At 42.6% G+C, this 26,683-nt stretch overlaps 1 protein-coding gene across 11 annotated transcripts in view; it reads left to right on the forward strand.

The window, feature by feature from the left end:
• Positions 1 to 26,683, forward strand: part of MECOM (MDS1 and EVI1 complex locus) — a 344,893-nt gene that overhangs the window by 308,621 nt on the left and 9,589 nt on the right. For 5 of the 11 annotated variants that reach the window (XM_071752703.1, XM_071752710.1, XM_071752709.1 and 2 more), the window contains 8 exons: positions 1,263 to 1,365; positions 3,351 to 3,567; positions 6,061 to 6,208; positions 7,267 to 7,423; positions 12,417 to 13,779; positions 15,781 to 15,868; positions 18,505 to 18,531; positions 25,495 to 25,661. In XM_071752703.1, the coding sequence (XP_071608804.1) occupies positions 1,263 to 1,365; positions 3,351 to 3,567; positions 6,061 to 6,208; positions 7,267 to 7,423; positions 12,417 to 13,779; positions 15,781 to 15,868; positions 18,505 to 18,531; positions 25,495 to 25,661 (2,270 nt within the window). The remainder of the gene's footprint in view (positions 1 to 1,262; positions 1,366 to 3,350; positions 3,568 to 6,060; positions 6,209 to 7,266; positions 7,424 to 12,416; positions 13,780 to 15,780; positions 15,869 to 18,504; positions 18,532 to 25,494; positions 25,662 to 26,683) is intronic. The other 6 variants (XM_071752707.1, XM_071752708.1, XM_071752705.1 and 3 more) reach the window with 5 other exon arrangements.

The following is a 26,683-nucleotide window of genomic DNA, read 5'->3' on the forward strand; positions in this document are numbered from 1 at the left end:
AGAAAAGAAATCCGAGGGATTGCATCTTATTTTTCGATATTTAGCCCGTCTTTGTGGGTGAAGACCTGTTGTGCAGAAAGGAACGATTAGGCTATACGGCCACCTCCTGGAGGACACGGGTATGTGCTGTGCTGCCGGGGCCACCCGATGGGGACAAGCCCTGTGCCACCCGGCGAGGAAAATCCTCCGGGACTCGGACCCACCTTGTGTCAAACTTGTCTGGAGAAAATCTGTTTGGCTTTAAACAGTAGAAGGGCTGTTCTGTCTTCTCCCGAGGCACCGTGATGAGTATTGGGAGTTAAGAGAGAAAAAAACCTTTAAAATTACATTAGTCGGAATAAACGCAAAAGCATAATTTTTTTTTTTTTTTTTTTTTTAAGCATAGGAAACGTAGCTATCATGTGCTTTTTGTTTAAGAAAGCCTAAGGAAGTTACTAATATTCATCTGAGCTGCTTCGTGGTGTTTTTTAGTGCTTTTCACGTTTCCTGCTGGAGCAGAAAGCAGCCAGAGAGATTTGGGGAATTTCCTTTTGGCAGAGCCCGGGGGTGCCAGCGTGCACTCGGGGTGGGTACATGGCTCCCAGGGAATGGGAGCCCAGGGAATGGGAGCCCAGGTCTTTGTCACCCTTCTGTTTCCCTGGCAGAGTCCTTCCTGGAGCCCAATGTCACCTCTAAAGGGACCAGGTGCCACCGGCTTGGCTGGGGTCACCACCAGCAGCTTTGGCTGCTCACGGGGTTTCTTCACCTGGGACTGATTTTTCCTTTGATCCCTGTTTGAAGCTAAGGAATAATCAGGCACAGAGGTTTGTATAAGCCTCTCACCTCAGAGCTTTTGGGGCTACAGAGATGATTGGAAAGGGAATGGATACGTATGCTCTAATCAGCACCATCTTCTTAGGTCAACTTTAAGACCTTGTGCCAGTTCACCAGGAGTTATCTCCTTCACATGGATCACTCAGGGATACATCTTACAGCTACTTTGTTCCTGGGTTTGGTAAAACTAAATATGCAAGTATCTGGTGATATTTGCAGTCATCACAGAGCTCAATTTGCAGCAGGAGCTGTTGAAAGGAATGGTCCTTTTCATCCTCATGCCAATGGCTTTGAGGCTGGAAGGAAAGCCCTGCTGCAGTCAGGGTCTGTACCTCTCCAGCAAAGGCCAGGGTCTGGAGACAAAGTTTTATTGTGTAATAGCAGCAGTGGATTATGCCTCTTTGCCTGTTGTGGTAGTCACACTGCTTTCTCTTTTAATTTTTTTTCAGATTTTCTACAGAGTGGTAGCAGATATTGAACCAGGAGAGGAGCTCTTACTGTTCATGAAGAGTGAAGATTATTCCCATGAAACAATGGCTCCAGACATTCACGGTTAGCTGCTTCTTACTGTCTAATCTAACAGAAATTATCCATGAAATCAGGCAAAAAAATCAGGGAGGTTTCTCCTCTGTTAGAATCCTTTGAAATCTAGAAAGGTTTCAAGGGAGCAGGGAGGAGAGCTGGACCATGGTTGTATTTGTCCATCTTGTGCCCTCCTGTTCCTCTGGAAGCTGTGCAGTCAATAAGCCAGTCTAATATTATCACAGCTCCTTCAGTCCCCCTGAAGAGTGGGTCTGCTCTCAAAACTATGGCAATGCTGGCATTGAGGTTTCTTTCCAGCCTGGTCCAGCCAGGAGTGTAACTTCATTGAGCAGTTCACATGAATGCCACTGCATGGCTCTTCATTCAGCTTTGCTTTTTCCACCTCAGAATCTGATGAGTTTTAGTTTAAATATTTGATATTCTCAGCGTTGCATCCCTGCAGCTCCCAGTGTTCAGGTTTTACCCTCACTTGCTCAAACCTCCCTGGCAGAAACAAGGGTCTGCAGAGGTAACTGAGAGCAGTAGTAAGGCTTCAAGGTTGAAAATTGATCATTTTGTAAAAGAAGACCAAGAGTCTGGGTCCTTATCACTAGGCTGTGCAACTCCTGTAGGACCTGTATGGACCCTGATTATAGGTTATTTTTTGTCAATTAGAAAAGCAAATGTCATTCAGCCCTCTTGAAGAGAGAAAATCTCAGGTTGTTAATGCTGCTGTCACTTGTGAGAACATTTGAGCCATTCTTCCTATTTTTTCTCATTTGTAACTCATCTGGCACAGATTCTGGGTCTGAAGCTCCTGAGCTGCTGCCCAGATTTGTCCCCTACCTCCAAAAGCTCCTTTTTCTCTGCTGCCCATGGGCAGGGACTGGCTGAAAGGTATCTATCTGCTGCTCATTAGGTTATGGTTTATGGCAATGTGGACATTTTACAAATTCTCAAGGATTCACGGACATTACACAGGGGCTTTCTCAGGGCAGAAGGTATCAAAGGCTGCATGTTCTGATAACTCCCTGTACATTTAGAGCAGTATCTTTGGGTCCCTTAAGAAAAAAGTGGGGATTCATTCTTATTTGTTTTGAGTTTTGTCCCATAAGTAGCTTTGTTTAGTTACTGCTAAAGATGTTCCCCTTTTCAAACATTGTGTTTTCCATGCCTAGTCCCAGCTGTCAAGTAGCTGTTGTAGAAATGACAGCAGAGGAAATGTCTGCAGTAACATCCAGGAATAATGTCCCACAGGGCTACTTTAGGGACAGACTGAGGCAAAGCATTGCTTGTGGACATTGGACAGCAGAGCCCTGTGATGCTCTCTCCACATCAGCCCATAGAGCTGAGATTTTAGCCAGATTCCTGGAACCAAACCAGAGCATCTGTCCCCTTGTATGGACCACCAGTAGGAAAAATACTCTGGGATATGCTGTTCTCCAAGTTTCCTTCTTTTTTTTGGATTTTCTTCAGTTAATGTCTTCTTCTTTTTGCAGATTCACTAGTTAATGAAATAACATATGCACTCCAAAGTGACACTGTAGTGTCTTCTACACTTATTTTCAGTAAGAAACACGTTGTGACCAGTTCTATGGAATTTAAAGCAAGGGCTCTGTCTCCATTACCCTAACTTCATGTGTCCATGAACACCCCTTTGGCTATTTCATATGCTGAAGTTCTTGTCTAAGTCAATCTGCTTCACTTGGAACTGCAGAGACTGGATATCCACCTTAGACCCTGTATATCCCCTTTTAGGGCAGCACATAAACAGACTGACTTTTTTCCCAAGCCAGTATTAGGACACCCATAGTCCCTATGGGATGTCACCCAGGTACTTAACAGGCAGTATTGCACTACATTTCGTAGAATTAAACCATAATTATAAGATATTCTCTTTTTTACTGAATAGCCATTTATTTAACACCTCCATCATTGAATTCCTGATGGGACAGTAGTTACAAATGAGTGAAAACTGCTGTGGTCTCCATGTCCCCAACCTCTCTGTGTTCCAGAGGAGCGGCAGTATCGCTGTGAGGACTGTGATCAGCTCTTTGAGTCCAAGGCTGAACTTGTTGACCACCAGAAGTTCCCCTGCAGCACACCTCACCCTGCCTTCTCCATGGTGGAAGAGGACTTCCAGAAAAAGCTTGAGAATGAGAATGACCTTCAGGATGTGCATGAAATCCAGGAGTGTAAAGAGTGTGATCAAGTCTTTCCAGACTTACAAAGGTAGGGGTGGAGTTTTTAAAAGTGATTGAATGAGGTAAATTCTGTGATGGTTTCAGTCAGAGCAGCCAGGGCAGAATCTGATATCAAGGTGAAGGTGACTTCTGTGCTGATTGGTGGCTTATGGAACAGAAAGCCAGGGAGTCTCAATAAATTAATAATAAATTAATAAATAATAAATCAAAATTTTGGTCCTCGTACTGAAGTCCTTAGTGGGGACCTTAAATTAAGAATTGGATCTTCTGATAATCAGACCTGGGCCGGTATCTCTTGCTTTTTCAGCCACAGTCTGTAGCACAGCTCCCACACTCCCAGTGTCTTCTTTCCTCTCCACAATGTGTGGGCACAGTCTCAGTGACTGTCAACTGCCCTTTTAGGGACAGCAGAGTATTTATTTATATTGCTTAATTTAGAATGTTTTGTGGGTTCATATTTTTCACAGAAGTCTTTATAAGTCCATGATTCAGGATGTTGTGGTGTCTGTCAGAGATTAGCAGGGATCTGTGCATACCCAGGTTTAACCTTTTTTTAGCAGACAACTGCTCCTGGATGCTCCAGGTTCTGGTTCTGCAAGTTGGAGCCCTCTCTCCCAAAACACAGATGCTCCATAGCTCCTCTTGACATAGTGGGGAGGGTCTCAAATCAGCATATTTTATGACCTGATCCTTACACTTCCACAAAATTAACACCAAAATTCAAACATTAGCTGCCAAACATTGGACCCCACCTCCTAGGTTAACCCTGCTGAGTGGGAGTGTGTGCAGGCACAAGGTCTTACTGACTGATGTTGAGCAAGATTCTGCTCCACGTGTCTCATTTTCAGTCTGAGGTCTTGATTCAAAAGGGTTGATGTAGGTAGATCAGGTTGAAAATGTTTACAGCAGTGGGGGGGAGGCAGGAGTCTGGACTGTAACATTTTTCCACGTTGTGAGTTATTTGGTGTTAAGAGTTCTTTTCTGCCTGCAAGCCCGAGGACGCTCTCTAACCTGTGGGAATCATTGAGGAAATGTAAATTTAGCTTAAAATATTAAATATTGAAGAGGAAGGGCAGAAAACAAGGAACAAGTCATCATAAATAGATGGGCAGTACTGTGAGGAAGAATGAAAAATGAGAGGGAATGCGGTCATTCTCTGAACTCTTGAATTATTGAAAGACTAATACACCACAAAGACAGTTCACAGCAAAAAAGCACCAAAGTGTGCTATATTCAGACTGTATAAAACTAAAGACCTGAATGAGCCATGCTTGAGGGTGTGTGTAATTAAATGGAGCAAGAGCAGAGCAGGAAGATGGAGATCTGGGGGCCAGGAGTGCCCGGTGCTGCTGGCAGATCATGTAGCCACATCCAGGAGCTGGTGCCAGAGCTGGGGACATGAGTCTCTCTGGGTCTTATGGCAAATTTGTTTCACCAGTGTATGATAGAGAGTCAACAGAAGCATAGGACAAGAAGCCAGAATTATTTTTTCCCTCAAAGGAAGGAGACTGAGAGGGGTAAAAGTAAAGAGCATCCGCAGGGTGAAAGCATTTTCATCACATGTGGCTGAGAATGGAGGTGGCTGTTTTGGGCTGCACAACCCATGCAGGACTGTAAACCCAGCAGGTTTTGTCCACTCATCAGATCAGTGGGAAAGATCTATCTGGTTTGGCATTCCAGGCTAAAAATGTCCTGTTTCCTATGTTTTTTCTGTGAATACTTTCTTACCTTATGTATTTATCTTTCCTCAAGCAGTAGTGTGAGTTACAACTCTGTGTGTGTGACCAAGAAATACAGGTGTTTAAAAATATATATTTGCTACAAATAAATAATAAATAGGTATTCAGAAAATTCTGAGGGTAAAAAGCATTCAAAGATGTGCAAGAAAAATTAGGTGGAGATTGAATACCTTACTGAGAGATTGAACAAACTGCTAAGAAATGAATGTATAAACAGTTATGCAGTTGAATGCAGTTAATAATAATCAAGTATAACTTCAGTCATAGTATTCTGTATTCAGGGTGTTCTTATGCTCATCCTGTCCTACTCCAGAGGAGTTATTCCTCCTCTCTTCCTGCTGTAAAGAAAAAAATTGACACTCATCAAAGGAGAGGAGTTATGCCAGGCAGTGGGATCCAAGGTGTGTTTAGAGGGAAAGTGGTAAGGTAGAAATAATTCAGACTGCAGGGAAGGATGACCAGAGTGAAATGTGTATGAAATAATCTCCTAGGAGATCGTTCACTCTAGGGAGTGATGGCAGCAGCATCTCCTGGAGCACTTGCAAGTGGCCTGGCAACACACAAGAGGATGTGTTAGTGTCATTCTGGGAGGGAGGAGGCTGCTCTGCCTCCCAGCCTGGTACTCAAAGCACTTGGGTTTGCCAAGATTGGGGTTTTGGGGTTGTTTTTTTGTTTGTTTTTTCTTTGTAATTATATGCTAGAGATTTACTCCTCTTCCTATAAACTGCTGGTAAACCCATGTGCAGAGGGGACCTCACTGAGCCCTGTTCCTCTTTCCACAGCCTGGAGAAGCACATGCTGTCACACAGCGAGGAGAGGGAGTACAAATGTGACCAGTGCCCCAAAGCTTTTAACTGGAAATCCAACTTGATACGTCACCAAATGTCACACGACAGTGGGAAGCACTACGAGTGTGAAAACTGTGCCAAGGTACAGTGAATTTGTAGGCTGCCTGGAGCTTCTTGTGCTGCTGGATGCACCAGAGCATGGAAGTGGGGATGCCCAGGGCTGGGATGGAAGAGGGTGTCAGGCTTCTGCCATGACCCAGACAGTTTCTCAAGAGTTTAAACGTGTTATCTTTCTACCCCTTTTGTTTTGGAAATGGTTGTGGAGTCTGAACCAAGCACTGATGTGGGATGCTGAGCATCCCTGAGCTCAGGGCTCAGCTCCTTGTAAGGACTGGTGGGGTGTAAGAGGGTCACCAAGGGGCAAGAAACCCCAGGGGAATGCAGGGTGGATGGGTTCCAAGGGTGTGTGCTGGCCATTGGGACCAGAAACTTCAGGACACCACTGCAATAGAAATCAAAATAAGAAATAGCAATGCACTAAGGAAGTGCAACTGTCACATCTCCCAAGCACCTCTATTCTGAGTTTGCTGTGCAGATTGTTTGTATAACCTGTGGTGCTCTGCATTTTAATCTGCTTTTTATCAGATTCCCAAAGCTTGGGCCTTTTGCATGAGTGCTTTCTCATTTTTAAGTAAGTTTGCTGCAGTAATGGGAATTTTATAGTGAGCTGGCACTTGTAAAATGCAACCAAGCCCTGGGTGCTAGGATTCTGTCATGTACAGGATTTCTTGTTGTCACCCACTCAATTACTGCTATAAAGTGTTCCTATTGCAATAGTGTTTAAAAGTTTCAAGCAGCCAAATTTTTACTCATTTCTGTTAAGTCCTTGACCTCAAAAGCACAGTTCCTAATGGCAGGGTCACATGCATCTGCTGCAGCAGCTGCAAAGGGGTTAAGAGAACATAAATTCTTGTTCTTAAAATACAGTTGGTGTTTAGGAACACTAAATCACCAAATACTTGGCTGCTCCTGGGAAACTGAGGCTCTGTCCTGCGGGCAGAGCTCCCACTGAATCCCATTAGCGAGGTTTTAATCTTAAATACTCCCCAATAGCTCCAAGGTTTGAATTTTAAGAGCCTGTTGTAATAACTGACTTCTTCCACAGTCAAGTTTCTTGGTTAATCAGTACTCATTTCCTAGCAGGTTTTCACGGACCCCAGCAACCTTCAGAGGCACATTCGTTCCCAGCATGTTGGGGCTCGTGCTCATGCTTGTCCAGAGTGTGGCAAAACCTTTGCCACTTCTTCAGGCCTCAAACAGCATAAACACATCCACAGCAGTGTCAAACCTTTTATATGTAAGTCTACAACTAAACGTCTTTGGTTAAGTGTTGTTTCTTTGGTTGTAAAGCAGCATAATCTGGAAGCAGGAGGTTGTGTCCCTTTGAAATCCTCAAAGGGTTTTACAGGGGTTGTGAGTTATTAAATGAGTTCTGGGTAATTCTTGGTCCAATGCAAAGAGTTATTTTCACATGATTTTCCTTTTCAGATAGACACTGTATGCTGTAGAACTGTATCTGTTGTCCCTGGGATATTTTTCCATGCAGAGATGCAAAGAGAAAGTGTGGAGTGAGATTTAGCAAGAAGGAGTCAGGCTTGGTGCTTGCAGCCATGACTTCTGCTGGAGGTGGAAAATAAACCTTAGAGGCAGTGAATTTCAGATGGAGGAGCTTGCTGCTCTCCTCAAGGCTCCTTTGCATGCCCCAGATTGAAGTATTGAGTATATAGTTCTGTGTCCTGGGCTATAAATTGGATGCTCAAAATTTTACAGGTTGAGAGGCTGCAATTCCTCAAGAGGAAAAGTATTGGCTTGAAAGTCTCATTTGTGCAAAACCTGCACACCTACCATTGGGTTAGATAAAACCTTTGGTTTGGGCTTCTTCAATGAGAAAACGTATAACTAGATTCAATAATAAATATCACTAATAACTTTTAAACCTGATCACGGGTTAAATAATTACACTTAAAGCCTATAATTATTAGAAAACAGTAACTTCTGGCTAGGCAGGGAGTCTTCAGATGGTCCTGTTGCAATGCCCTGCATAAAAGTCTGCAAGTGGCACCTCTCATAAATGAAACAGTCTCTCAAATGCTCTTTGTTACTGTTTATTCTGACAAATCAAAACAGCAACCAATATTCTTCATATTTACAGTGTGAGGGATGAAAACCTGTTGAGCAACCTCCTGTTAACAGCCATGTAATTGCAGAACAAAAGGGTTTGGAGACCACATGTTTGGGAGGCTTGGCAGAGTGATGGGAGGGAGGTAGGGTCACCTAAAGGAGATATCTGTTTCCCACCAGAAGGCCACACACCACGATTTGCTTGTACCACTCTGTTTATGGCAACTGTCTCTTATTACACTACACCACCCAAGCCTGAGTGAAAACTCACCAACACCAAGGTAATTACTCACTGCCTTCACAAAACCTCCAGCCTCTCCAAATAGAAACCACATGCCATAATAGACTGAACATATTCAAAATAGTACTTAGAGTAATTTTTTTTAATAAGCAGAAAATATGCATACTTAACTGCTGGCTGATTTGGGGTCCATTGGCAATCCTGGTACAGAGGCATGTGATGAATTTTTTGCAGTTTGGAAGACAGATTGGGAGTCTGTGTTAAACTTGGGGTCTATGGAGCAATAAAGCTGCAAGGAGAGAAGCTTCCCTTACAAGTTAGTTGCTTAAAAGTATGGTGCTGGGATTTAAAGAGTGTAATAATGTATAACAGGAGAAATCAAACCCAGCTTCTGTTGCTTTGATGTGTGGAAGGAATTCAATTTGATAACTGTCCCCCATCTACCAAAGTTTAAGCATAGGTTTTCTTGGAAATAAAAGTCATCTGATGAAAATGAAGTGGATTTTACAAAATTAGCTTATCTGAGGAGTCCTGCCTCCTGGGAATATCCAGTGAGGTAGAGGTGGCACAATCAATTTGGACAGAGTCTCCTCCAAAGTCATTGGGGTGTTGGGTGTATTCTCCAGTGGTGCTCTCACACCCAAGCTGCAGGTGACAGTCCCCAAGACTAGGACTGCTTCAGAACTGAGCCCAAAATTTCCTTGCCAGCCTTGAGGGCCCATTGTGTAGGCTGCCAGTTCCATGCAAGAAACACCTTAAACAAGCAGCACCTTATTAAATAGTTTTGAATAACTTTGATTCTTCAAAAGGTGAAGTCTTCAGTACAGCTGTTAATTGCTTGATTGAGATTATAATAACAAATATTTACATATTTTAATGGTATTGCCAGTATTGGGTTTAGCTTTCAGACTGATATAAAGTATATTTAGTGGAATGATTAATTTCCATGTCCTTTAAAAGTTTGTGAGGATCTCTCTCAATGGTAAGTGTGCATTTTTGCATTTCTCTGGAGTAGAGCACTTCTAGGTTCTGTTGACTTTTGAATGTCTTAATGAAGAATAATAATTTAATAATTTATCTATATCCTTTAAGTGAGACCTTCCCAAACTTTAGGAAGACCAAACCTGAGCCCATGCACCCCTTGCACCCACTTGCCCCTCCAGCCTACCTGAGTGAAGCATTGTATTTAGAACAATCATATAAATAAGAAACAGGCCCCCAGCAGATCAAAAGTTCACAAAACATGATTTGGTTTTAATGATACCATTACCTGAGGCTTGTAAATACACACATTTGAGATTTGTTTTCTGCAAAAACATCCATGGTCTGGTGCTCTGCTGCTATGTGGTGGCATAACTATCGGTGCTGATGGAGTTACCCTGCATGACCCAAGGAAAGGACTTAGCCCCTAAAATCCAAGATGAAACCTGTGCAAACCTTTGGGTATGTTCAGTTGAGTTGCTCCATTTTGGCCAGTTTAGTTTTGGTTTCTGTGATCAACCTGATGGGAGCAGGGGGAGGTTGTTTGGGTAGGATCTCAACAGTGAAGGTAAAGGGCTTGATCCTGAGCTCTGAAGTGTGCCTGTCTGCTGGGGAAGCAGAAACCTTATTCCTGGGATTAGGCTAGAAATAGGAGAAAAGAGCAGAAAAATCAGAGTTTGATACTGCAACAAATAAACAACAAACAGCTCTATATTAAATAAAAATAAGCAAATCAAATACTTTCCAAAAAATAAACAGAAAGTATTAATCAGGAGGAAATGAAGCATTTTCAAGGAACTAGAATATCTTCTCCCTTTTCCCCTCCCTTTCCCCTCTAATTTTTCTCTTCCCTCTTGTCCCTCTTGCTTCTGTGCTGTCTTTTCCATCATTTTTCTTCTTTTTAATTTTATTTTGTGTTTCCTCTCATTGCTTTCTTGTCTTTCCCTGCGAATGAAGATTCCCAGCAGGAACAGTAACTGATACAGAGCAACAAAGATTCTTCCTGAATTACCACACTGCAAATTTCCTGTGTTTGGGCCCAATTCTGCACCCTTTACCCCACGAATTGTCCTCGGGATGTCAAGGGGACAATGAGCTGGGGAAACGGGTGGCTCAGGCAGGATCAGGCCCTGGGTGCATTGTTGCTGAGCTATGAAGCAGCTTGCTGAAGAGGTAAACAGTTAGGAGATGACAACAAGTGGTCAGGTTTCTCAAGGGCAGAGATTTAGAGGAGCAGGAAGGTTGGTGTGGGTCCCAGTGAGAGGACGTGATTGCAGTTCATGGGAACCAAGGGTGCAGGATGGGATACATTCAATTCAGTTTCCTTTGCAGGCTTAAAATAGAGCCATTGTAAATTATGTCAGTCTGTCTCAAATCATGAAAATGATTGTTAAAAAGGCCTCAGAATACACAATGTGTATTGTTGTGTGGCTTTGATGTGTGAAAGATGAGAGCTTATGATATAACACGAATTAAATAAAAATAAAGTGGCCACATGCTTTTTCCTGGCTGGGAAAAAAAAAAAAAAAAAAAAAAAAAAAAGGATTTATTACAGAGGTAACACTGCTTACTGATAGTGCTGGTGCTTGGTTGTTAAACAAGGCTGGAGCTGGTACTGCTAGAGGCAAGGCAGTGCTGAGGCACAGACAAATTTTTGCATAATGAAGAGCACAAGGTGTAATACAGCCTTGGGACTTCCCCAGTGTCCCTGCTTATCCAAAGGGGACACAAAAAGGGACTGGTGAAAGCTGAATATTCTCCTTTGCCAAACCACATTTGAACTTAGAGACCTGTAACTTGCTTGCTACCCCAGTTTGCTCCCTAAGATTTGTAGCTGCCAGGGAATCCCTACAATATCTCATTTGCTTCAACAGGATGATTTGCCCTTCATAGCATCTCCCTCTGCACCATCAGGACCCCTTCCAGCCTCCTGCTCCCTGACAGAGGTTGCTGGAAGTTGTGCCAAGTGCTGTGAGCTGAGTTTGAGGTAGATCTCCTTCCCTCTGGGGCTTCAGGCTTTCTCCAAGTGCTGTTTTTATGAGGCTGATGCTGTTCTCACCCCTGAGGAGTGTGGAAGGAAATCCATTGAGTTGTTATGAACATCAGACACGCAGATAAATACAGCTCCATTCTTAAAGGAAATTGTTGAAATGTAGGGTATTTTTTCATGTGCAAGGGACAAAAAAGCACAGTTAAGACAAATAATGTAATTAAGGTGTAGAATTTAGAGCTACAGCATCCCAGGCACCTGTAGGGACTGTATACATTATACAAATTGAAATGCATTGGATATACAAGACAAGTAGACTGAAATTACTCAGGCTCTAGCCCAGACTTTTTCATGAGATTTAATTCTTAATTGTAAGTGGGAAAAAAATGCTTGTTAATAAGATTATTCACTTGGAATTATCTGGTTGCCTCCTTCACCTCTTTCCTATCCTTTTGATCTTGCAGATTAAAAGCTCTGTGAGGCAGCTCTCTCTTCTGTCTGGTCCTGCAAATATTTGTTTAAATGGCTAAATTTTCCTGTGGGAATAGTGACATAAATGGATGTCACTTGAAGACATGGGTGGTGGCTCATGCAGGAGCTCTGTGGGTTCGTGTGGTGTTACAGCACTGAGCTGTGGTTCTTGGTGGGGCTCTGGGGGTCAATGCAACATGGAATGATGGTACCAAGCATGCAACACTGTGCCATGCAAAGAGCAACCAAGGAAACTTTATCTTTTAGTGATTTCAGACCTTTTGTGGTTTGTTGGAGAGGGTTTTGGTGCCACCTTTAGACATTTGGATGCTTTGCTTTGGAAGACTACAAGAGCTTTTTGTGTATTTGTGCACCCAGACTTCTTGCAGCTGGCGGGTAAAGAAAACGGTGTTATTTGCAAAATTTTGAGGGTGGGGGCAATTATCATAAAGCCTGAGATGTGTTGTTGTTGTTGTTTACATACAGGTGAGGTCTGCCATAAATCCTATACTCAGTTTTCAAACCTTTGTCGTCATAAGCGCATGCATGCTGATTGCAGAACCCAAATCAAGTGCAAAGACTGTGGACAAATGTTCAGCACTACGTCTTCCTTAAATAAACACAGGAGATTTTGTGAGGGCAAGAACCATTTTGCAGCAGGAGGATTTTTTGGCCAAGGCATTTCACTTCCTGGAACCCCAGCTATGGATAAAACGTCCATGGTTAATATGAATCATGCAAATCCGGGCCTTGCTGACTATTTTGGAGCCAATAGGCATCCTGCTGGTCTTACCTTTCCAACAGCTCCTGGATTTTCTTTTAGCTTCCCTGGTCTGTTTCCTTCAGGCTTGTACCACAGGCCACCTTTGCTACCTACTAGTTCTCCTGTTAAAGGACTACCGAGCGCAGATCAGACAAACAAAAGTCAAAGTCCCCTCATGACCAGTCCTCAGATACTGCCAGCCACCCAGGATATTTTGAAGGCACTAAATAAGCAACCATCACTAGGGGAGAATAAGCCAGTGGAGCTTCAACCAGAGAGGTCCTCTGAAGAGAGGCCGCATGAGAAACTCAGTGACCAGTCAGAGAGTAGTGACCTTGACCTTGACGATGTCAGTACCCCCAGTGGCAGTGACCTGGAAACCACCTCGGGCTCTGATCTGGAAAGTGACATTGAAAGTGAGAAAGAGAAATTTAAAGAAAATGGTAAAATGTACAAAGACAAAGTAAGCTCTCTGCAGAGCCTGGCTTCAATAAATAATAAGAAAGACCACAGCAATCATTCCATTTTCTCACCATCCTTAGAGGAGCAGACTGCGGTGTCAGGAGCGGTGAATGATTCTATAAAGGCTATTGCTTCTATTGCTGAAAAGTACTTTGGTTCAACAGGACTTGTGGGGCTGCAAGACAAAAAAGTTGGAGCCTTACCTTACCCTTCCATGTTTCCCCTCCCGTTTTTTCCAGCATTCTCTCAATCAATGTATCCATTTCCTGATAGAGACTTGAGACCGTTACCCTTGAAAGTGGAGCCCCAATCACCCAGTGAAATAAAGAAGATCCCAAAGGGAAGCTCTGAGTCTCCCTTTGACCTCACCATAAAGCGTAAGGAGGAGAAGCCACTTACTCCCATACCCACAAAGCCAGCAGCCCCCTCTGCAGCAAGCCAGGACCAGCCTCTAGATCTCAGCATGGGCAGCAGAAGTCGAGCCAGCAGCACAAAACAACCCGAGCCTCGGAAAAACCACGTTTTTGGGGAGAAGAAAGGAGGCGACCTCGAGCAAAGGAAAGTTTCAGAGTCCTCCTTGCAGCACGCCAGGCCCACCCCCTTCTTTATGGATCCCATTTACAGGTAATGGATTATCTGCTGCTTTTCAGCATCCTTTATTGCAGGCATCCTTTGTTCCACTCACCTGGAGGTGCAGGACAAACCCTTTTCTATCCCATCGTCCCTGGAGGTGTCATGGGGGAGCTCTGCTGACCCATGAACCCCATCTCACATCTGAGCTCCTTGGAGCAAACCATGGGTCAACCCTAATTGCAGAATTGCTGCAATTAGCAACTCCTCAGGCATCCCTTCCTTGCAGCAAATCATTAGTTTCACCTGTGCAGCTTGAGATGCAGAAGCTGAATATATTCTCTTACCCAGAAACAGATGGGCAGCAGTGTTGGGTATTTGTATATTTACTGTGAAGTAATACTCCTTACCACTACTGGTTTGCCCCAAATTCTTCTTCTGCACTTCCCCTGAAAATCAGAGGGGTCTCACCAGGGTGTCAGTTGTACACCCCATTTTTCATTCCTCCTGAGTTAGGGAGTATCTCATAAATAAAATAAAGAAGCAGTCATGCTCAATTTCCATGCTTTTATACTTTGTGACTTCATACCTTTACACTTTGTGTTAAAAGTATGGAAGTTGAGCATGATTCTGCCTTTTTTTCTCTCCTCTTTTTTTTTTCTTTTTTTCTCCCACTGATTTAAGCAATGGGTTGATTTATTTGGGCTTTTCATTACTATAATTGAAAGCTCAGTGTCCTCATGTGTACAAAGCCCAAGCAGTGGGCTAGTTAATTTACTATATGAGATCACAGGAGCCTTGTCATTGGCTTCCACAGGTGCTACCTGTCAGTGAGCTGAGGTTTTAAAAACAGATGGTGAAATCCTGCCCCCTCTCTGTTTCCCAACAGCACCAAGATGGATCTCACTGGGATCTGGATTTCACCCCTGCATGTCAGTCCCTCTGCCCTCCACCCTTCAGCTGGTATATCTCTAACCAGCCAAAGTCATGCTTCTAATTAGTTTAGAGAAATATTAGCCATAAAAATATTTGTCTGTAATATGAATGACTGATTTTACAGCCTATTGTTAAAAAAAAAAAAAAAAAAAAAGTTACTGCCAGGTGAATTATGTTAATTTATTACTTTATCTGAAAAAGAAATGCTGTGGGCAAAGTTTGTCTTATGCTTTTGCCTAAGACAAGAGGTGCCTTATGAAGAAACAGGATATGCTGCTATTTACTGAGATGGTTTTATTCATGCCAGATTGATATCTGTATCAGCCCATAGGCTTTCTTTGCATCGTGTCCATTTTATGTGCCTGGAGCAGCGGAAATAATGATCCATGGTTTATGATCCCACACTGCAAACTAATGAAACCTGTACAAATTCTGGCAGCATAGCTTGGGGCTGGTTGTTCCAGAGCCTTCCTTTGCCATGAGTTACATCTACATATGGAGAGCAGGGTCTGTCCCTTAGACCATAGGAAGCAGGAAGAGAAAAAGCCAAAAGCTCAAATTTCCACACTTCTGAGTTATCCACACTGCATTTTGCAGCCCCCTGAGTTGATTGCAGACTTTGTTGCTGGGGTGGCAGGTTGGGTGTGTTCCTACCAGCTGCCTTTCTCACCCAGCTTGTGCATGGCCATGCACGAGGAGAGGTTCCTAGGACAGGGGCTGCAAAGTCTCACATGGACAGGCAAGAAGAGACCCATTACTCGAGGCTCCTGTTGCCTTGAATTCCTCTCCTCTAAGTGGAGAGCACACTCAGTTGCCTTATTTCTTCAAAAAAGGGCTCAGTAGTCAGTCGTTGGGTCTTCTTATAATTATTTTAATTTATTTGAGATGGGATTAGTTCCTGTGTAAATGGTTTAATCTCCCTTTAATGGGGATTCCCAGCCTGCAGTAATGAGTCAGGTTCAGGGATGGAGAGTTGTCTGTACTTCCTTCTCTTTGACCATTATCTCTAAGAAACTAATTACTTGATGCATAATTGACTATTTTAAACATGAGTAGCTGTATAATTATTAATACTTGGGACTGATTCATCACAAGCAAATCTAATTTTAATGTTTACAGAGTAGAAAAAAGAAAATTAACTGACCCACTGGAAGCTTTAAAAGAGAAGTACTTGAGACCTTCCCCAGGATTCTTGTTTCATCCACAAGTAAGTATTTTGAGAATTTTGATGTTGTAAACAAGGCTGTTGATGCTTCAAAGCAGGTGCAGAGAAATGAATGCAGTCTTAGTCATTTTTGGATTTCCTAAAACACACAGTTTTTGCTGTACCATTGTGGGGGAAAAGCGTAAGCATTGTTCTGGGCTTCTTGATGTTTTGCAGATGAAACAACATGTTTTGATTATAGAGGAAGCCAAAGGCAAACTACATGTATGTTTTAGAACAACATTCCTCAAAAAACCATAGCCTAGCTACCAACATTTGGAGCTACCCCTGTCTTCTTCAGCACTCATCCCATGCCCTGGGAAGTTGCAGTGGAGTCAATATTGACTGGAAGGAGATAATGTAGATTCCAAGTCAGGCCAGCAAAGCTGAACATCCCAGTTTTCAATATTTAAGGACCCCCAAAAGAGAAATAAAACCTTCCAACTAATGCTTACAAGTCTTGTAGTACAAATGCTCCATCTTTTTTAGGTAGCTGTTGTGGGCTGTAGTGTGTGCAATGACTTTGTAGGATCCTTGCTCCTCCAAACCTGAGCACATGCTATATAAGAGGGCTGCTGCCTGCTGCTTATTTGCTCAATAACAAAAATTTAGGAGAATGTCACCCAAAATGGTATGTAGTGTAGGAATGGGACCTGTATGCAATCTATACATCACTGTACCCCCATCTTGTTTTCCTCCTCGCTCAAGGAGATTTTGCTAAAAATTTGGATTAAATGTTATGCCTCAAATGAAATGCTCTGGAGTATTTGCAAATTTGAACCCTTTTTTGACTACGAGCTGTTTCATCCTAATAATGACACCACATAGGTTTTGGTTTTGTGCTTGGGCTTTTTTCCTATGAGGTCAATGATTGCTATGTCCAAAATTGCATGCCCTATATTTCAAAATATGGGAGTTCTGCAGAAGTGGGAAGAGCAGCTGGTGGCAAATGTAGTTGCAGATGCACAAACATAATGCCATTGCATGGGTGGAGAGCACAGAAAAACCCTGTCCCAGTTCCAGTGCCTGAAGGAAGTGATGGATCTATTAAGTATTAAAATTACTGAGAATTTATGTACAGGATTTAATAGCAGCTCAGCACCTTTTGCTGAGTAGCCTCATTTGCCCAAGTTGCAAAGTAAGAAGTGAAAATTCCCATTTCCCAGCAGGTGCTACTAATGCAGAAATACCCAAAGAGGAGCTCAGTCCCTGGGTGTAAAACCAGGCTGGTTCCTCCTGATCAGGTGATTAACAGCAAAGGGGTGTAAATTTATAGTAAATGAATTAAAGGAGGGCATTTTACGTGCTGTTATCAATGGAAGAAACAATATGGTTTTGCTTAGTGCTTCCTGGGTTTTCAGAGGGTGGAAGCAATGGTGTTCAATGCACTTGGATTGAAGGAACAATGAGGGTTTTGATGTCTCTGATGATGGTGGTGAGTAGTGTGGGGGCAAGGAGGCAGTTGGGGTAAAATACACCCTGAGGAGTTGGATGGTCTTCTACACAGTGCTGTATGACCCTGAGTCCTGGAGGAAAGTGAGGGGAGGGTGAACAGGAGTTAGGAGAAGATGCTGTAGATGTGCAGGTGAGCTGGAGACATTGGGCACTTTGCCACTTTTCCCCCTGAGTGTTTTTTCTCAGAGATTTGGTTAAATCTTCCATTGGTGCCCAAGGAAGGTCCCAGAGTGGTCTCCAAGGCCACCAGTGTGAGCAGGAGGTGTCAGATGCCACCTCCCTGCTGTGGTGTCAGCTGAGGTGGGGGCAGAGCCAGCACCTTCTGCCAGGAGGAAGGGCTGGTTCTGCTGAACACATGGACAAATACATCCATTACACCTTTCTTGCCCATTCCTCCATGTTTATCACTGTGCAATAGGAAAAAAAATCCATGGTAAAGAGTGGCTTTATCACTGACCTGGCTGCCAGGGATAACATCTTTAACTTGGTGTGAGTTGGCTGGATACAAAGGTCATGAATGTAACATGCACTCTTAATACATCGTAAAAATCCCCTAAACCACCATCACATGTCCTGTCAAAAGAATAAATGCCAAAATCTGCTTCCTTGCTGACTTTAATAGGAAGGAGTCTCCTGTTTGCAAAGGCAGAGTTTGGCTCAGTGTTTATAGAGGACTGGGGAACAGCTTGCAGAAAAGCTGTTTTTCCTTTATAGTCCTGTTCACCCCTGTAAAAGTACAGGTGTGGAGTGCACTGCAAGTTTTCATATTCTGCTGGCAGGAATTATCTATGTAAAATATGAAGAAATTTATTGTTTGTGTCCTACGGGTTTGTGTTTCTGTAGGTGAATTTATTTCTGATGCTGGTTATCAGATGAAGCAAAACTTTATTTTTTAATAATATGATAGCTTACTGATGGATCTTTAAAATAGGTTTCTGAAATAGACATGAAAGACATGAATCCTGAAGTCCTTACCCTGTCCCTGCCTGGGCAAAATTCCTCCCAGTGGCAGCAGCCCAAGAAGTGTGAAAATTAGACCATTTAACATATACCTGGATGCAACAAATCATTCAGCATAACATTTTAATTAGTATCTTTAAATAAAATCTTAATTAGTAGATTGATTGCAACGAGGGTTCCAACTCAGGAATAATGTGTTGTTTTTGTTTCAATTTTGCTCCCAGTTCCAATTGCCTGATCAAAGAATTTGGGTAAGTTCATTGCTTATATTTTTGATTTAATCATTGTGAAATAAATTGCATAAGAAAAATATAGTATGAAAGATAACTTACCACTCAATTATGGAGCATGCTGTGCTTTCTTAGGGTGTTGTAAGGTGGTGTAGCTGCAGCAGTTAAATATCCTCTTATGTCAAATTGGCTTTGTTTTACCTACCTAATCCTGCTGGTTTTATTTGGTGAAGGCAATGGGAGCTTTACCTGAGTGAGGGTTTCAGGGTGCAGTCTTTGTTGATATTTAACTGAAATTGTTCCAAGCCATTTCCTTCAGAGATTGCAGTGAAATTTTCAGGCTGAAATCTTGTTAGATTGCAATAGTTATAAATATTTAATCTGCATTCGAGGCATTAAAATACAGTCTCAGAGGACTTCACACTTCTATTTCTATTCCATGGGAGTTAGTCCCTTTCATAGCTTTGAAGTTTTGAGCTTAATTGCTCATTGCTGTACTTAAAGCAGAAATAAAATGCCCATTTATTTGCTGCACTTGGGTCAAATTTGCCCTGTGTGAATACTTACGTTGTCCCCCTTATGCAAACAAGAATTGTGCTTTTAGTACTATGGGATAAACTTGAGCTTGCTCTTCTCTTTTTAAAAACCATTTTTAAGATGTCTAAATTGTTCATGACAAACAGAAAAAGAGAAGATGCACGGCAACAGCTTTTGCAGATGCAGCTCAGATAAGGCCGTGTTTTGCTCTTGTGTTGCTGGCTCCTCAGCTGCAGCACTAAACCCATAAATACTTGTCCCAGATTTTTCCCAACCTTGGGGCTTTGGAGGGGAGAGTTGGAGCCAGCCAGCTGGGGCTCAGCTCCTGGCTCCCTCTCACTCATCCCTCGCACTGGGACGTGGACTCATTTCACAGGACAAAGCCAGAATTTAGGAAACTGAGACCTGAGCTCTTCGTGTACTCTGCTCCATGTGAGCTCTGCAAGGGGCAGGTGCAGGAGGCACCAAAGGACCCTGTGAGCCCCCAGACACTGAGTGAGCTCAAGGGATTGGAAGCAGGGATAGATGCCAGGCTTGGGAGAGCACAAGAGGTGGTTCCCAGCCATGTTCTTTGCAGTGGAGGTAGCTCAGGGGACCACATGAAGAAGACATGGTGGGATTTGTGATTTGGCCCAGGCACCCTGAGTCCTCTGCTCTCTGAAATGTGGCTCTGTTTGGGTATATTTGGGAAGGTGAAAAAAACATTTTCTTCTGACCACTTTCCTTGTCATTGGCTTGGTCCTGAAATTTCCATCTTCCTCCTCTTTTTCTTGTTACCACCCATCTGGCTGTGCCAGTGCTTTGAAGAGCTGCAGCAGAAATAGGTGTTTAAAGCACCAAGTGCCTAGAGCAGGGTGTTGATCCATGGATGAATCTTCAGCTTGAGAAATATGAATATGTCACACGAGCCTTTCCATCTCAATTCACAGTTGCATGTGCCATGTATTTCAAGAGTATTTCAGATTGTTTTTCACTGTTTGGCAGGAACCCTATAGTGCAAATCAATGGGCAACACCCTCTCTTGAATGGATCATGATTTATTTAATCTGTAGGCTCTTGCATCCCCTTCTGGTCCCATCAAGAGAAGGTTGCTATGAACAGATTCAGACTTCACTTGCAATAGCTTGATGGAGAGTTGTTGCCAACACGTAAAATAATTTTACAAATAAATGTAATTTGATGAGTGCATTAAAAAGGCTTTTATTTTACTGAGCTGATTTTAGGATTTGTTAGATCAGTTAAATCCCCACCCACCACATTGATAGAAATTGAATTATTCTGGAGCTGTAGTGCAGTTCCCACTACTGCTTCATAAAGCTCAGCTGTGTGTGATAGTTCTCTTGAATGTGAATACAGCTGAGCCAAGTTCATTCCCTGGCTGGATGTCCAAATACATTCAAGACAACAAATTCACAAGTCAGGGTTATTAGAGAAAGCATTACGACTTGAACTGGGAAGGAAGAAATCCTGAGCTTCAGTAGTGAGGTTGTCAAGATTTCTCTAAATAACATTAGTAAAAATAGAAAGCAAATATTTGAACCATTTTTTTTTTTGCCTTGAGTTGCAGCCACCAAGCCAGTTGTTTTTGTGATAACAGCAATGGAGGAGTCACATTTGTAAAACATGAGGTCATGTAATCTGTGACATTGTCTGCTGGATTATTTCATGCCATCAGCTTAGTCTGCAGGAGCCACAACAACAACCCTTGTGCTTTATTTGTGCCCCTTTTTCTTCTATTGGTTAATAATTTGTTACGACAGATATCCAAGGCCCCTGGTGATGGTATCTTGCCTGTTGAAATGTTTATAAATACTTGTTTTGGCCGATTATGGTAATGTCTGCATTTCTGAGCTGGAGCTGGGGAATTGGGAGTGCATCTGAGCTTGCGTCAGTAGGAGGTTAATGGCCTCTCAGGGAGCAGGAGGGGGGGGGAGGCTGCTTCCTTTTCCAGACATCTGGACACAGATAGAATCAACAGCTCTTATATATGTAAATCAAAAGTTACTGTTCTATATAAAATCCTGTCATTCACTGATGTGAGATTAGGAGCAAACATGACTTGTCCATAAGGCTGGATGTGAAATATCTAATAGGATCTTCTTGCTCTCCTACCTCCTCCCAGAGCTCTCTCTGTGGACATGGCAATTACATTAATCCCAGCCTTAGGGTCAAGCTGTGCCTTCCTCCTCAGGCCCTGCTCAGGGATTCCTGTGGTCACTGGGCTCTCAGCTGGGCTCCAGACCCCTCCTGAAGGTGCTGCTGGGTGGCTCCAGCCACTTGCTTGCCTCCTGATGGTCTCCAGGGGCCATCTTCAGAGAGATGAGTTTGCCACAAGCATCCACCTCCCTCCCTCCCAAGACAGATTCTTGCTCCAGGATTTTGGTGGCTTGCTGACCAGTATCATCTCCTTGTTCAGCCTCTGGAGGCTTTTGCTTTATGTTTAGCCATAATGGTGTTTTGAAGGAGGAAGAGCTACTTGGGTTGTCTTTCAGCTGAAAGAGGGAGTTTCAGAGTGGAAGAGGGAAAGTCATTCTCTGGGTTAATAACTGGTTTACATAGAGCTAGTTTACTGGGGCTTATGCTGGTTAATAATTAGTCCAAACAAAACAAAAACCAAATAATAAAAAAACCCTTGAAAAAAAAGGGTAAGAAAAAAATCAGTGATTTTTATAATTATTGAAGGTTATCAGTGAGTCCACCCAGCAATGTCACAGGGTTCTGAGATGTGGCATGGGGCTGCAAATGGTATAGGGAGAAGGATGATGAGGCAAACAGAAAATTTGCAACTATTTATTAAGAAAAGCTAAAGCCAAAGCTGACTCTGAAGATTTTTGCAGAAGATTTACAGCAAGCTGAGTCAACAGGGATTAAAATAGCAGCAAAACTCAGTGTCAGTAAGTACCCAGTAATACTGAGGGGAAAGTGTGACTCTTAATTTGTGTCATTCAGGAAAAAAGATCTTGAAGTTTGTAGTTTTATCAAAATATCATTTGAATGCTGAGCAGAAAGGAATGGTGAATATCATTATGTTATGCTGCCTTCAGGTCTTGAATACAGCTGGAGCCTCTCTCCAAAATGACATAGGAGAATTAGAAAAGACACAGAAAAGTGCAACAATGATGATCAGAGGTATAGAACAGCTTCCATACAAAAAGACTTAAGTAGATTTTGATTTTTTCAGCTTGGAAAAGAAATGCCTGAGGGAGCTGTGCCCCAGCTCTATGAGACCATGAATGGTGAGAGGAACCTGAATGAGAGATTGTTATTCATTAGTTTTAACAATAAAATTTAAAAAAAAAAAGAGGTGCACCCAGCTGAATTATTAGGACAAAAGGCTTAGAAGCCAGGATCTTTTTATATGCACCTAATTAAATTGGTGAACTCTCCTTGAAAAAAAAATAAATTAATTCAAAGAGGGTTTAGCCAAGCAAATGGGAGCAGCAGCCACCAATGACTGCTCAATACCCTCCAATTAAGGCTCCTGCCCCTCTCAGTGCTGTTGCATGGCAGAAGATGCTGGGGAGAAGGTCTGTCCCTTGCCTGCCCTCCTGCTCATCCCCTGGAGTCACTGCTCCCAGCCAGAGCCATCACCAAATCTGGCTTCCCAGATTTGCACATCAGACTCATCAGTCCTGCTTGGGTTTGATGCCTGGATCAGTGTGACAAACCCTGGATTTCATGTTCCTTACTTAATATTTGGAAGTGACCTGATGAGCAGGGGCTGTCTTCCTGCATATAAAGGGACTGAGAGCTTGGTGTGGGGCTGGGCTGGCAGGGTTATGCAGGCTCTAACATCTCACAAGAGGGAATTGCATCCTGAAGGCCCTGAGCACCAGCATGCTCCAGACTTCTTAAGCCCCAACTTTGCTTCTTGGGAGCCCTATCTCCAGCAGGCAGTAACATCCATAATTATCCTGACAGCACTGGAGTGACATTGCCTTATAGCAGCACAGGCTTGGGGCCCTGCACTTCCTGTTGTTGCTGGCACATTTCTTGAAAAATATAAATTATGCAAGGTAACTCCATAGATCTGTCTTTAAAAATTAAATAAATAAGACACAATAGTAATTTCTATGGGGAGAAACATATTTTTTGAAAGTGAGTAATACTTTAAAATAATTGGAAGAGCTCGTGTTTCCTCTGAACGAGGGATTTAAGATTAGATGCTGATTTCATACCTATTTTGGGACTGATGTCATCCTGGAAGCAGGAGGAAGGGCTGCTCTGCATTGCTCTGCATTGGAGAATCAGTCTCAGTTTCTCCTCTGCAAAATCCTGGAAATAAGAACTAAAAAAAATAAGCATGACTAAGCCATTTTAAATATAAAGTTGCCTTAATGTATTCCTGTAGGGGATCGTGTACATGAGAAATGCTGATCCAAAAATGATTTAAACCCAGTAGATAATGAAACTGACTTGAATATTAAATATACATAAATAAAACATTTATTATACCTCTCAATGCCCTTATTATTCTTCACCATAAATATGTGCTATCATAACCCATGCACTATCTTGTCACTGCTAATCAGCCTGAAGGCCAAGGGTCATTTTTCATCCAAACCATTTCTTTTCTGCAACTGCAAAATAAGCAAATGAATTCTTGCGGGGAACAATTAGAAGGAATTAAAGGCAGTGGAAAGACCATTGTAAAAGCTTTAAGAATCAGTTCTGACTACAGAAAAAGATGAAGTCATATAAAAAGAAATATATGGTAATGTTGAGTTTTGTGGGTTGATAATGACATCTTGGTGCTGAGATAGAATTACCTCCTCTCCCAGCAGCATCATCATTACATATCTCACGCCTGTGATCAGTACATGTCAGAATCCTTCATATTGACAAATGTGCTGTCCACTTGCATCTGTGGAGAATGTTTTAGCAGCTGAGTGATTATGAATCAAACCCCAGAGCTTACAGCCCCTACTGCCTCACAGTGCTTTCACATTTGTTGCCTGACAAGTAAATGTATCTTGACTTCCCTCTGAGATTTTTTTCTTTTTTTTTCTTTTTTTTTTTTTTTCCACCGTGTTTGATGAAAGACATTTGGCAAATTGGCAGTGGTACCCTGTACATTGCAATTTGTACTTGGCATTAGGAATCTGAGCATGAAATGAGAGGGCAGGCTACAGGCTAAAGGGAAGAAAAAAAAAACAACAAAAACAAAACATTCCAGCTCCCAAAGCTGGAGCTAACCAGACTTGAATAGTCATTCCAGGAGACAAACGTGCAATTCTTCCCATTAAAATAAAATCTAAAAATTCCAACAATGGTGGAGTAATCCCTTATGGATTTTGAAAAATGGGCTAGAAAGGTGTTCTGATCTGAGGAGCCTTCAGCATCTTGTCTTTCATATAATTTTTTCTTTCATTACAAGCAAAGTATTGAACAGGGCTCATGCAGTGCTTTTTATTCTCTGTAGCTGAGATCATGGGTTTCTTTTGTGTGTGTGTTTGTGGCATTATGAGGAGCCAGATGGTTTCTCTCACCTGTCAGTAGGCTGAGTAGCAGTCTTGAGCTCTCAAAGTGACAATGTTTGAGGTTTTGGACCAGTTTTTTTATGGTCAGTTCCAGACACTTTAAAGGAAACCTTTCTCCAGGAATTATTTAATCCTCACACCAGGAGCAAACCAGGAGTGGAGACATCCCAAAGTACATTGGGTTTATAATGTAGGTAGAACAGGAATATTAACAGGTTGTAGAAAACCAGGACAGGCATCTAGCAGGTGATGTAAACACACAGGACCAAACCCACCAAAGCTTCTTTTCTCATGGTCTTTGACTGATGGGTGAGAATTGGACTGAATGGTTGGATGTGGCTGGGACACTGATGGAGTCTCTCTGGATGTGACTTGATGCAGACCTTGGTTGAGCTAGAGTGTTCATAAGGTTTCCTCTGGAATATTTGTCCTCATCAAGTCCTTTAAAAACAAACAAGCAAACAAAAACAACCACAGAAACAATGTAGGAATTCAATTACTATTGGATCTCTATTTTATCTGTTGATTTTGTAAAAAATGGCCAATGGTTTCAGGAGAGGGGATGCATAGACTCACAGGCACACATCCACAGAGCATGACTGCATAAACTGGAATTTTACAGGTGAGGCTTTGAAAGAAGCAGAGAGGAGAACTGGCTAGTTTAGATCTTGTATGGAAGCAGCTTTCCAGTACAGTGATTAGGGTGGGGGTTCTGCTGCATGCTGGCACTGCAGGGAAACAGCACCCTGCTGGAGCAGTTATGGGCCTTTTTCCAAGTGGGACAACAGCACGACCACCACCTATATGCCCCATAATTTTTGAGATTGCAACTGCAGTTTGGTTTGGAATTTTCCCCCCTCTCCTTCTTTTTTTCTCTCGGCAGCATATAATGTTTGCATTCCAGGCTTTCCACGAGGTCAGAAGGGGGTACACACCATGACAGGTTCTGTCCTATCTTCTGTTGCAGATGTCAGCTATAGAAAACATGGCTGAAAAGCTGGAGAGCTTTAGTGCCCTGAAGCCAGAAGCCAATGAACTGATCCAGTCGGTGCCGTCCATGTTCAACTTCCGCGCCCCGCCGAGCGCCCTGCCCGAGACCCTGCTGAGGAAGGGCAAGGAGCGTTACACCTGCAGGTAGCCCCTGGCCACCCCACTGTCCCCACCAGGCCCCCAAACCCTTCCCACTCAGCTGGTTGATGGGGACTGTGCCAGGTCTTTCAGGCCTTGTACTGGTTTGATAAATGAGGTGGAAAATATTGTATAAACAATTCTTTTTTCCCCCAAACGTTCTCATCACTTTCATATGCACAAGCGTGCTTTCATTATTGATTTTTTTGATCATAAACTACAGATGTGTTTTTTCTCAGGCTTCCAGTTTTAATATCCAAAGGGATCAGTGATAAAATACATGACTTATTAGGACTTATGTGTACAGACTTAAAAAGAAAAAAATACAATGAAGATAGTCATTGTACATGCAACCAAAGTGAATGGGAGCTTTGTCGAGGAGAGTGGAATTAGCTGTGTGGGTATTTTGAAGGCTTATACATCATATTGTGAAAACAATAAATGGGAAGTTAAAAGTGAAGGGAGGAAATCTTCAAAGTCATCATGTGGAGCAACCAACACCCTCATTCACTTAAGGGTGAATGACACAGGGTGCTGTGTGTGCTCTGGCCCCGTACAAAGATGGGCTGAACGTCATTAGCAGATCTGAGCCAATTAGAAACTGAATATTAATGTTACTTGAACACAGAGGGGAGGGCCCACGATACATTTAAATTTCTTTTGCCATTATTTTTCCTTTGACATATTATCGAGTTTGGAGAACGTTTTTTAAATTGCTTTATTTAGGTCTCTATATCATCTCCAGAAGGCGCAGGCGTTTGACACTGGCATATCAGTTTATCTGATCTTTTTGAAAACATGTCACCTTCCTTCAAGACACGTTGTTATAGAAACATACCTTGATGGATTAGGTCTTTGAGTCTTGTCTGCTCTGATCCTATTCAGTGCACAGAGTGATGTCACGTTTGCTGACACGTAGAATTGGTTGAAAGGTTGGAAATTTGCTTACACGGAGGCAGAAATCCAAGGCTTTAATAACAGATTCTCTTGATTCTAAATTTGAATGTGACCAATAATCACCCAGTAAG

The sequence above is a fragment of the Heliangelus exortis genome, chromosome 9 (genome assembly GCF_036169615.1).
Source record: "Heliangelus exortis chromosome 9, bHelExo1.hap1, whole genome shotgun sequence".
Taxonomy (NCBI): Eukaryota; Metazoa; Chordata; class Aves; order Apodiformes; family Trochilidae; genus Heliangelus; species Heliangelus exortis.